Genomic DNA, 12934 nt, shown 5'->3' with positions numbered 1-12934 from the left:
CGTTTTTTAAAAACTTTACTTTCACCATACTGTTTACCCAGCGACTTGGAAATATACACATGTAACAGGATTTTATTTTCCCTTACACTGATCAGACTCATGGCTGATATTCTTTTAGGGACATGGAGTTTGAATTCTCACTACTCACTGAAAGTGAGAGGTTTCTCCTCCAGTTTCTTATTAAGTGTTTTATTATTAATTTACACAATAGTATTTCCACATAAGAAAACAAGTAAAAAGAGGTAATAAACTACACTGAAAGGACTATTTAAAAAAATCTATTCTGACAGAAAAAAACAAATGTTTTCTTGTACACCTACACAGCTGGTCAGGAAGCCTTGAGTGCTGGACCAAGTCTAGAATGCCCTAAGAAAAGGAATTCTAATATGCATTTATTCAGTGACTGAGAGGAATCTCATTTCCATTGAGAAATCAGAACTACACTGTTTATCAGTTCTGCAATGGCTAGATTTCACTTAACATAGAGTATCAACAAAATATTGAGACTTCTAATAGAATTTTAATGGAATATGATAAACTGCCACACAGGTGTTTTCTCTGAGATATGCTCATGCTACTTGCAGAAAAATCCATTGTTTTCACTCTCCTTCCTTCACTGCAGGGAGAGCCTGGGGTACCAGGACGTCTTGGAATGCCAGGCCCTCCTGGAAGAGCTGTACCTGGACCAAAGGTAACATCCGCACTCCAACTCCTAGTGCTTTCAAATACAGTGTGAAAACAATGAAGTAGGCATGCTTATTGTGTAAATAATTTCAGCCTTAGAAGTTTACCTAAAATGTCTTATTTCCTATTGACAGTGATATATTGTGTGCATTCTAGTCACCACCATGACCTGGTATTAATTATTTACCAGCTTGAGGTGTAGCCTACCTGTGTTCATTTCTTTGTCTTGATATCTTTGGTATCAAAATATTTTTCTTTCATCTGCTCTTGGTGTTTATCTTAAGTGCCTGTGAAACAAACAAAAAACAAACAAACAAACAAACAAACAAACAAATAAATATAAAATGATTGTATTTTATATATATCTGTTCGTATGGCATATAATAAAAAACAGTCTGTGATTGATGTTTAATAAAATAACTAACTAGGGCACATGTTTTCTTCATTGCAGGGTGACATTGGGTTACCTGGTCTTGCTGGACCAATTGGAGAACCAGGTTTTGGGCTTCCTGGGGCAAAGGTAGCTCCTAAACTGATAAATTAATTTCTGATAGAACTGTAAAATAAGGCAGGATTCAGTGAAGCAACAGCAAATTACTTAGGATGGCAAAGTGTTGCACAGTTCTTACTGTGTATGGTGTACTGCACTGGCACATTGTAAGGATTTGCAGGGCTGGATCACCATGGACAGTCAATCTTCCAGACTCCGTGAACCATAAGCTTCCACATGGCAGAGGACCAGGGAATATTTGACTGTTTTTAATTCATAACAAGTGAATACAGAGAGGACACCTGATTTATGTACTTATAGCAGCATACATGCCAAACAGTTAATTTTTCTCAGCCAGGGTCCTTCTTAGGTACATGGCTTCATTCCTAGGTATGGCACAGAGTAATCCATAGACTCCAACAAGATCTCAGGACATGGGTCATACTGGCCATGTGAGAAGAGATTCTTTAGGCAGTGAAAGAAGAACATGAAAAAGCAGCTAATCTTTAATTACTTCTCTCTAGCACTTCTCTAGCATTGTCTCAGTGTTAGCTAGATTCAACTTTTCTTCAGGCTTTGACCTAGTGAATTTGACAATACTCGAGTACAGGCCCTGTCCTTTGTTCTCTGACTGGTCTTAAGCCCTCAAGGCTCTTTCATTTAGGCTACACTCAGCATGTTTCTGTGACTATGTTCTTCACTTTTTGCTATCAGTATTAGTGCTTTTGCTGTTGCTTCTCTCTTAGATAAACGTCTGCACTAAGTTGTGTAGTAAGGTAAAACTCTACAAGGGAAAACTTTCTATGGCTTAATTTTTAAAAATAATTTCTGCCTTTTCTTGGCACTGTTACGCATACCCTTATTTTGGGTAGCCAGAAGGACAAGCATAGACATCCATCCAGATCATCCATTCAGTTGTAATGCAGAGCAATTCACTGCACCATCCAGTGCTGCTGGCAGGGTTTAATCCTCTTAATTTTTCTGGTAAATCTGTGTGTCTGAGATACTCCAGCTATCTGGATCCTTGAAAGGAGCTTAATAGTGCATCTCTGCTAACAAGCTCCTGTTACACTCGGTATCTTTAATGAGGTTTCATAGCAGTATAGGAAAATACAATTCTGGAACAACAAAAACAGGTAGGAACCTTATGACAGAAAACATTTTTAAATTGACCACACAAATTGCTGGTGTCCCCAACCCTGAGTCCTTTTTCTCACCACATGGAAAAAAAAGACACGTGCAGAAGCAATACTGAACTTTCACAGTGCTCTACAGCAGTTTAAGTGTCTTCAGTTAACATTATCAAAAATAGCTACTCAGTAATTCAGTTCCCATGCTAGACTTTTGTCCGTCAAGATGGGCTTGTGCCCCCAAAACTGGAGTAATAATAATCATGATAAATATATATATATGTATATATATATGGGGAATGCAACTGAAGCCATTCCCTCTATGTCATAGTAACAGCAGACCAAGCTCTCAAAAGAGATCCAATTAGTGACTTAAAATTGGAAGGTCCAGTATATCCTCAGAGCTATTAAATATCCCACTTTTAGCCCAGGATTAATAACCTCCAATAACCATTCACATAGTAAAATATGTGAGCAGATAGATAAAATCAACTTACGGTATACCTGCCAAAGAAGTTTCACTTTAATGGAGTGTTTCCTGCTAGCAATTGCACTGGCAGTCATCTCATCTGTTTTTCCTGCCTTCATCAGGGTGACCGAGGCCTTCCAGGACCCCCTGGGCCCTTTGGGCCAAAAGGAGATGGTTATCCTGGACCACCTGTAAGTTTACAGACAATTATTTTAATGTGAATTGGGAACAAATAGGTACAACAAAGTGACTAACTTCCACAGCTGACATGCCAAGAAAGATTTGCTTGTCTTTTATGCTCCTCAACTGTGGAAATGCATTTCAGCATAGAAGGAAAAATAAATCTGAAGTAGTCCAAGACCTTACAAGTCCCAGACTTCTCTTGATTACACAACGCAACACATTCCAAGCAGGGATTTTTTTAAAGTATCACTGATGTTTCAATCAGTTCCCTCGATATCTTAATGAAAGATACTGTCTTCTGCCCAGTCATCCAGAATTTTAACGCCCAAACAGGAGATCATAGCCCAGCTGAATAGCTGTGTCCATATCCTTCAGTGTGTGCTCTGGGCAGCACTATCTTCCAGAACCACTGAAAAAGCAACTGTGTCCAGAGTCAGAAGACCAAACAGTCCTCAGTTCTATTCAATGGGCTGCTGAGGATGTGGCAAAAAATGGGTTGATCAGCTTTACAGACCTTTACAGAAGTCTGTGCTGGTACATAGGACTAATGCCTGCGAAGATGATACAAAGAGAAAAGGCTTTCTGTTCCTCTCCCTTGTTTGCATGTGTATGTAGCACTGAAGGAGGATTACTGGCTACAGTCAGGGAGTTTGGTGATATGCTAGCATTTACTTGTGCTAAAGACAACTGTAGAAGTGCATAGACACACTGAGGAATAAAAATGAATGAATGTCAAAGTGGAAATGGGAATCTGAAGCATTTATAATGCTTCTTGACATTCTTGTGTAACACAATGCTAGAACTCCTTTTGCACCTGCCTCTCTGAATAAGACTCTTCTGTCTTCAAACACGTACAAGCCTCCTGCATAAGACAGAATACACAGACAAACACTGACACAACTTCTGGCCTACCAGAGGAGAATTTAACCAGTCACAGACCACAGTGACCCAACTAAGAGACAATGTATTCAAGATACTAGCCATATTAATGTTAGCAAAAGCATGCAGTCAACATAGACTTAAGTTAAATTCATCTTCTGTCTGTGCATACAATTTCAGGGCTTGCCAGGCCTTCCTGGGATTCCTGGTGAACAAGGACCTGATGGAGTTGGACTACCAGGACCTAAGGTACAGACCTTAACTTCTAGAAAAGTAAATGCATACATATACTCCATGCAGATATAGTTCCTACCCATAGATCTTGGTCAGAGTATCTTTTTTATACAGCTTTAATTTACTTGTCAGTATATAAAAGGTAGCTTCCATTGCAGATCTTCAAGCTTCAGTTCAGAACTCATCTTGGTGCTGATTGTAGGATTACTTGAATTATACAGGCAATTGACAGATTGAGCGCAGCTATTTAAACATGCCTCATTTCTGTTAAAAGGAGATATGACTTTTTTCCATTCTCCTCAAACTGCTAGCTGTCTGAAGGCACTCATAGGAAAAGTATGTTAGAACAGTGCCAATGTGAATATCAAGTATGATCCAACTCTGACAAGCAAGAAAGCAAAAAGATTTTTGTTGGCTTGGAGGAACTATAGTTTATTTTATTATATGGGAGTTGTAATTTATCTGTAACTTGCCTGACTGTACATGTCTTGGATATGTTTAGACCACTCTTAAAACCCATTATCTTTCTCATCCTGTCTGCAGTATTTATGGTTTAGCTCTGTTTAGACTTACACTGTGATGTTCAGCAAATCTCTCTTTGTCCCATTTGAGTACAACAGATGCTGAGAATTCTAGAAATCAAACTTTGGTATTCACTTCTTATTTTATAAAGTATCAATTTTCAGGGTGATCCCGGTAGTAGAGGACCAATTGGTCTCCCAGGTCCCCCAGGAGAAGGCCTGCCAGGACCAAAAGTAAGCCATTTAAACAATTACATCTGCCATAATCTATTTTCTAAAAAAAGAAAAATATAGTATAAAAACATGATCATGCATACACATCTTTATGTCTTCTGTCTTCACACTTCACTTAAAACAAATAATCCAACAGATAACTAATACAGTGTCTTTAATTTGTAGAAAATCAAAAATGTTTCTGCTAACCTGCCATAAACCATGGTCTTTTCCCTATTGCAGAGGATAAATAAAAATAAAGTGATAAGCTTGCATGAAGAAAACATGTAGCTCCTGCAGACAGTACCTCCAATTTAGTAGCAAAAAAGATCTAGCATTTTTCCAGACCTAGGATTAATGGACTAGTAAGACTTAGCAGTGTCTTGCCTTTCTTAGTCTTAAAGCTGCAGGCAAACTGCTGAGCTCATCCAGAATTCTTTTATTTTTTCTTTACTGTATAAAGTAAATCAATAATAATCTAACATAATATAATATAATTATAATATACATCATGAAAAAATGCCTGGAAATAATAATAAAAAGCCATTTTCCTTATGAAACTTCCCAAAAGGGAAAATTCTTGCTCCTACAGCTCGACTTCAGAAGTCTATTAATACAAAAAAACTGTTTCAGGATGTGAATGTGAATATAAAAGAACTGAACTGGGACAAAAGGAAGGATTTCACAACATCAGAATGTATCACCTGCACAATGTGGCTTATTGGTCCCAGACTGTTCACGTTGGCCTGAAGGCTAGGTCTGTGGTTAAGTGGTGGTAAAGCACTAACCCAACTTGTGCTAGGCATGAATACAGGATCCTTACAAATGAGAAAACTGAGAATTTCATGCAAGGCCACTGGAAATGCAATACAGGTATAAAATTAATATTGTACTGCACGCATTCTGACTGCTTCCTATGGAAAACATATGGAACTGGAACATTTTCTCTAGAGTTCTTTAAAAAATGAGCGTATAAATTAGTAACAAGAGATTAATTGTAATGCCATATTAGTGTGTATGTTTACAGACTGACACCATCAGCTTAGTGGTGACGAAAGATACCACATCATTTAGGAATAACAATCCTCTCTTAAATCATCCTCAGTGTCCCACTAATACAATCCATCCTTCAGTGCAATGCTCATCTCAATCACCAAGGTGATTCGTGTTCTCTGACCATAAGGTCCCAAGTGACTCCTTTGAAGTATCAACTGGATTTAAATAATTTGATAAAGGATAAAAAAATATTTATCAGCCAGAGCAATATTATCCTCACTACTTAAAAAAGATATTGATGTGGCAGAGGACTGATGGGAAAAAAACATGGTGGTACAACAAATTATTGTGCGTTTTTATTATGAATATTGTACTTAGCACATACAGGCTTTCTCTCTAGGGAGCCGTAGGATGCCCAGGGCCACCTGGCTCTTTGGGACCTCCTGGTGAAGGCATTCAAGGAATTAAGGTAAGATGACTCCCTTATACTGTGTCTTCAGTATTTAACCTGTGCTGAGTTTTCACTCTGACCATCGCAGTATAACAGAATCAACAGACTGCACATTGTTATTTCTTATATGACAAAAGAACCTGAGGCTGGACAATGAGAAAGATAATTTAAGCACCTACAAAGTATGTTCTGTTTCTACTGCTGTAAACAAGCCCAAAGGTGCATGGACTGGGGGAGGAGAAAGCAGGGACATTTTTAAGAGGGAAAGATAGCCTCATAAAATGAACCAGGATGAAAAATACTATTTATCCTTTTCCCAAGTCTTTCATACCCACAGAGACAGCTTGAAGTAGTTACATGATTTACCACCAGTGGTAGAGAAACATTTTCCATCCTGAATCTGTGTGTAATGTTTCATTTCCCCCATACTTTGCACTTTTATGTGAAACATGTATCAGGTGAGACTGACTCAAAAGGCAGAAGAAAGAAAAGGGGAACAGGAAGGAATAAAATGGGATGGAAAGAGAGAACAGGAGAATTAGAACAGATAATGATTATGCAGTTTTCAAATATTATACATCTGTAGGGTAGACATACTGCTGAACACAGTTGTTAAAATGCAGTTGAAACACTTTCTCTTTGAGCATTTAAAAATGATGCATGAGTGACTACGTAGGGTTAATATCACTAACCTGGATTATCATTAGGGGGAACAAGGAATTCATGGAATGCCAGGACCACGAGGCCCTCCTGGAGAAGGGCTTTTGGGACAGAAGGTATGGTACCTAAATCAGAGATAATATCTAAGCCCCAGGCCAACATACTGAAAATGCTCAGTACAGTCAGCTCTCACTAAAGGCATGTGAATTCTGCGAAAAGGGAAAAGCCCAGACATTCTCATCATCCTTTTAATATTTTATATTAATTTCCATGTTGCATATGTTAATATCATATGAGGCCTATCTACTACTGCAGCTAGAATACAGATACTGGTTTTAATATTGTTGCCTTGCATTTGCCCACAGAGTTATGCAAAATTTGGGGACTACATCAGTGTTAAGAAAAAGAAAATTGTGTGTTGAAATCAGTTTTTGGATGTGATCACATCAGTTTATAAAAAATATACAAACTCCCATAGCCTAGCAAAATCAAACCTGGAGGCACTAATTCCTTTGTTTGCTAACCTAAACACCTTTTCTGGGCTAAAAGGTTTCTCAGAATATTTCCATTACTCATTCCAAATACATCCCTCCACCTTTCTTCTCAATTTCCCTATGGTTATCTTGTTTTTCTCAGACACATGCTCGTTTCCATCATTCAGTATTCTATAAAACCCTTCTGCCTACATAGACTTGTTTGGGATGGTTCATTTTTCAAACTGCTTCAGGTATTATTCCCATGAAAATGCTTACCCAATAGTACAAGTTCTTCACAAAATTCAAAAACTGTGAAAAATGTAATAAAAAATGACTTACACTTTCTCTGGTTATCTACATGGCTTCAAAGGGAGATCGAGGAGCTACAGGTGAAAAGGGGAAAAAAGGAGACAAGGGCAATGTGGGTGACCCTGGTTTAGCTGGAGAACCTGTGAGTAATTCAGTTTTATCATGTGTGGTTTTTTAAACTGCTTAAAACTAAAGCTGGGTCATACATTTTTCTTGCTGCTTAACTACTCATAATCTAAAATGCTTAAGAAATTGAAAATATGAAAACATTTAAAAGCTCAAATAAGACATTTCTATGTTGAGTACCTCAATCTCAGAACACAAATACGGGTTCCTTCTTGAGGCAGTGAAAGCCAACAGGTGTGTTTTAAGAAGAAAACTATGTGATTCTATTCTATGACAACCAAGTAACTGTAGATTGAAGCTGATGTGCCGATGAAGGAAGGCAAAATGGTAACTTCTGCTGATGGAACGGTCCCAAAAAGCTGGAAAACAAAATGTGGTGCCCTTCTGTTCTGACATTTGCATAATATTAAGTATACATAAAATGAAATTCAGTGACTCAATGGGAGACTTGAAGTCATCCACTACCCATAAAAACCTCACCACCTTTCCAATGGTGCAGATGTGGTAGGTACAAGCCAATATCACAAGAACACTTTTTTCTAGCAGAAGTTCTTATTGGCTAAGCATTATTTCAATAATGGTACAGATGAAGTCATATTCTGAATTACTGTGTTACTAACTAATTGTAGCAGCTTAATTAATGATCACTGTTACAGGGCAAGATTGGACCAAAAGGAGACCAAGGCCTAACAGTAAGCAAATTCCTTTCTTTAAATTCCATTAGAGCAAGATTATAAACAGAATGCAAGGTACTATCAATTAAAATGCATCCTACGTAAATTATTATAGCAAGGATTTTCTGACTAGATGTAGCTCAGTAATAATATAGAAAGAAACCACTCAAAGGCTTATGATTTTTTTTTTTTTTATCTGCCTCATGCTGGTATGGAATTTAAAATTCCTGGCGATTTTACTCATCTCTCTTCTGTATGTTCTTTTGCAGTTAGTGTTAGATGATCTGGGTGTGTACCCACTGCAGGGAAGTTTTTTGAAACAGTAATTAAGAGTCTAAAGAGCAAAGATCTTCAAACCTGTCATGGTCTATCATGCCATGGACCTTAATTATACTCCTGCTAAGCCTCAACTGCACCAGACCCAAATTCAGCATGTCAGCAAGGTTTGTGGTGGAAGCTATCTGCAGTGGCAAAAGGCTGTATTTGAAAGACTGACTCAGTGCCAAATGAGTTCTACCGTGCACTTCAAAACATATAATAAATGACTGCTCTAGTAATGGAGACAGTTTTGTTTGCATGTCACTGAGGCTATCACTTCTCTGAACAGAGAGCTCTGAAGGCAACAGCTGGTTTTAGTGCTGAAAGCTGGGTAGTACAGTGGGCCAGGTACACTAGCGTTCACAAATCCCAATTCCATTCTGACTTGGCACTCTCACATGCCAGCTCACTAAAAGCAGCGTGTTTCCTGAAGCTGGGTCTCCACTCCCTATCCATTTTAAGAGCAAAGGAATATCCATATTATTTAGATGCTGAAATCTGAATGGGTTTTGACTTCAAGTTTTAATGACAACCACATCATCAAGTGTTCTTTACAATAACAGCAGTTAATTGTTTTACATAGAGGTGCTCCTGTTTTGTCACATTTATGATTCTTATATGCCATATAAAATAGTTCATTGTAAAATGCGGAACTCATTCCAGATTCGGGAGGATCAGATTTGAAAGTTAAACACTAAGGTTCTTTGTGGACACAGATACTCAATATAAACAAAATCTTTGTTAGCATCAATGCTATACATTATTTGAAAGAAGCAAGTGCTACAATATTTTTATATGTATTTTTTTCATATCCAGAGAGAAGATATAATTAAATTAATTAAAGAGATATGTGGTAAGTACTCAGCAAACTTTTTTATTTCAGATTTTGTTTTTCTTTGCAAAATTTGCATTCTTCTCCTTTCCAAAAGGATACTCAGTCAAGTCATTGTGATCTGGCTTTTTTATTATTTTTCCTTTGCAGGTTGTGGTATTAAATGTAAGGAAATTCCTATGGAGCTTGTATTTGTGATTGACAGCTCTGAGAGTGTCGGACCAGAAAATTTTGAGATTATCAAAGACTTTGTAACTGCTTTAGTAGACAGAGTAACTGTAGGCAGAAACGCTACCAGAATTGGCCTTGTACTCTACAGTTTAGAAGTTCGGCTAGAATTTGGTCTCAACAAGTACACAACTCAACAGGATGTCAAACGAGCAATTAGAAAAATGCAATACATGGGAGAAGGCACTTACACAGGAACTGCTATCCGTAAAGCAACCCAGGAAGGATTTTTAGGTGCTCGAACAGGAGTGCGAAAAGTAGCTATTGTGCTAACAGATGGCCAAGCAGACAAGAGAGAAGCAGTGAAACTAGATATTGTTGTTCGAGAGGCTCACGCAGCAAACATCGAAATGTACGCGATAGGAATTGTAAATACTTCAGATCCAACACAGGCTGAGTTTGTGCATGAATTAAATCTGATTGCTTCAGATCCAGACAGAGAACATATGTATCTCATCGATGACTTTAATACCCTTCCAGGTGCGTTCACTGCAGCTTTATTCTGCATTATATCCGATGCTTCTCAGAACAGAGGAAAAAAATACATTATTTTTGTGGAAATCATGTTTTGATGCTGATGAGGATTAGTTACAAGGTGCAAAATAACAGGATCCTGGAGATAAAAATTGTCTTCCTTTAAGTCGTCATAGTGAAGTCAATGCCGTATCACGCTAACAGGGGATGCTGCCTACAGGCGAGCAACACAGTCATTTAAACTAGCTTTCTAAGCTGAGTAAGTGCTCATGAACGAGATCTGCTGGAGTGGAAACCAGTATCTAATGCTGGGGTAAATTCTAATTATTTACTTTCATTTCAATACCGCCTTCTCATTGGGTTATTCACGTAAGTAAAGTAAGCAGTTATTTTCCCACTACCAACTAGTAGTTGGTACTAAGCTTAAATGAACACCCCTAGTGAGTTCCCTGTATTTTGGATCATGTAGAGGACTTAAAGACTGGCAAATTTGTGATAATAAAATACACAGTTCAGGGAGCCTGGAATAATCTTAGATGCATATAAATAATCCAAAGGAGTACTAGATTGTATGTGCGTTATTTACATGTGTAAATAATCCAAATTCAAAAATCCAATCAATTTCTGTGTATGATGGGGTTTTCTACTTGTTTTAAACAGCTCTGGAGTCCAAATTAGTCAACCAATTTTGTGAGGATGAACATGGTACTTTAATATACAATCGTAACGGAAATGGTGCAAGCATAAGTGGACCATCTTTCCATTCAGTATCTTCAAGTTCTTCATATTACAGGCTTCAGAACAACAATGTTAATGGGCAATCACTTTCAGCACAGACACCTGGAGTATCCACAGCAGAAAGTCCTCTGGGACTTGGTGACCTTCCTCAACCATTAGTTCCGGTATGAAAATTCAGCAAGTTTAATGAGCGAAAGTTTTTGATTTATTTCCTTCTCTGTTGCCTGATGCAATATGCAACTTTTCCCTTACTTTTCTCCAAGACAGGTACTGTAGTAGGTCCTTTCATTTGCTCTACTTGGAGCTGGCTGTTCTGAATACAAGTTCAGATATTACGGGCAGACAGTTACCTAATGACCACAATTTATTCCTGAAACTGTTACAAATATTATTATTGCTGTGTTTCATACAGCTATATTTGTGTCCCAGTGGGAAAAATAACCTTATTAAAGTGAAATTACACTAATAATTAACTTTAAAAACAGTAATTAAACTCAACTGGAACCTGTATGCTAAAGTTTCTAATAAAATCCTGAAAAAAATCAACTGAAAACAAAAACAAAAATAAAAAAAACAGGCTTAGGATTGACAGCTGACCTGGTAAACCAATCTGGTGATTGGTTTAAAAATCCTGATTCTTAACATTGCAGTCTAGGTAAATAGGAAGGAAAAACATTAGAAAACCTAAGCAATGAAGGGCTTGTTCATTTTGAGACACTGCACAATATCTGTAAAGGAAAGAAAATGAAATGCTTATTCCAGACCAAAGTACCTCCTGTGGTAGTTTACGAAGCTTATGAAGAGGAATTAGAGGAAGAGGAACAATCGTCTTTGCTAACAGTGGACACTAGAGGTATTATCATCATGGCTAATATCTCCAACTTCTAGTTACTTTTGGCTGATGAAAAAAAAAAGCCTCATATTGTTTCTTTTTACTTGCAGCCATGATATCATCATTGCCACCATCAGATGAAGTGCTGACTCATTCAACTGCAGGGCTCACACCAAGGCCAGGTTATAGATTCTAACTAATTTTTCATTTTGTTCTCTCTTACCACGATACTAACTTTATAAGGCTTTAAATCAGAGTCCCTCTGTTGGGCCTATCCACTCTCTGAAGACTTCAGGAGACTGTGCTGTGGAAAAGAAGCCATTTCAGGATTTTATTGCAGGTGTAGCTGTAATTCTTGACCAGCCTGTTGGCCAGTTCTCATCTCCCCAAGTTCCAAATGTCACTACTCATTTTATAGCAGAAGCAGGCTGAGCTGATAAATGGCACCAAAGAGAGACAGCACTAGCTGAGGTGGGCCAGTGAGCAAGGGATTCTTTAACCAGAAAGGGTCAATCTGCAGAGATAGGAGGCTTCATTAAAGGGAGAGAAAGATGCAGCACAGTGATTTCAGAATTGGACAGATTTCTCTTTCAGAAGAGAAATAAGGAAAGAAGGTGTTCAGCCATTTGAAGGAAAATACAGTAATTAGCTAACCGCTCAAAGGGTTCATTCTTTTCAGATGAAATATCTGAATGTATTCTGTTCATCACTTTGGGGATTCAGACGTTTGAGTTCCAGTAAGAATTTATTATGATTAAACAATACCATAATAGACTGTATGTTTCCTGGGAACATGGGCATGACTAACCTGGAGACTTTATATTCTAATGTTTTATTTTATTTAAATTTCCAGATACTATTTGCCAATGACACATACAGAACACTGATGTCACAATATTCAACTTGAAGGGAAAATATTTTTCTCATGGTATTATAGTGAGTGAGACTGGCAAGTCACAATTCTCTAATGCATATCCGTAGGATGCCACTATTTTAATGCCTCTGCTCCCACGCCAC

At 37.8% G+C, this 12934-nt stretch overlaps 1 protein-coding gene across 1 annotated transcript in view; it reads left to right on the top strand.

Annotated features, from left to right (window-relative positions):
• LOC118169512 (collagen alpha-1(XXVIII) chain-like) overlaps nucleotides 1-12934 on the top strand; it is a 33238-nt gene that overhangs the window by 19642 nt on the left and 662 nt on the right. Inside the window, exons 21-34 of the mRNA XM_035330824.1 lie at nucleotides 623-691; nucleotides 1136-1204; nucleotides 2896-2964; nucleotides 4016-4084; nucleotides 4756-4824; nucleotides 6200-6268; nucleotides 6958-7026; nucleotides 7757-7837; nucleotides 8478-8513; nucleotides 9630-9666; nucleotides 9796-10353; nucleotides 11008-11249; nucleotides 11848-11938; nucleotides 12028-12099. Coding sequence (XP_035186715.1) covers nucleotides 623-691; nucleotides 1136-1204; nucleotides 2896-2964; nucleotides 4016-4084; nucleotides 4756-4824; nucleotides 6200-6268; nucleotides 6958-7026; nucleotides 7757-7837; nucleotides 8478-8513; nucleotides 9630-9666; nucleotides 9796-10353; nucleotides 11008-11249; nucleotides 11848-11938; nucleotides 12028-12099 — 1600 coding nt within the window. The remainder of the gene's footprint in view (nucleotides 1-622; nucleotides 692-1135; nucleotides 1205-2895; nucleotides 2965-4015; nucleotides 4085-4755; nucleotides 4825-6199; nucleotides 6269-6957; nucleotides 7027-7756; nucleotides 7838-8477; nucleotides 8514-9629; nucleotides 9667-9795; nucleotides 10354-11007; nucleotides 11250-11847; nucleotides 11939-12027; nucleotides 12100-12934) is intronic.

This window comes from Oxyura jamaicensis, chromosome 7 (assembly GCF_011077185.1).
Source record: "Oxyura jamaicensis isolate SHBP4307 breed ruddy duck chromosome 7, BPBGC_Ojam_1.0, whole genome shotgun sequence".
NCBI classification, from domain to species: domain Eukaryota; kingdom Metazoa; phylum Chordata; class Aves; order Anseriformes; family Anatidae; genus Oxyura; species Oxyura jamaicensis.
This window is presented reverse-complemented; position numbering and strand designations above follow the sequence as displayed.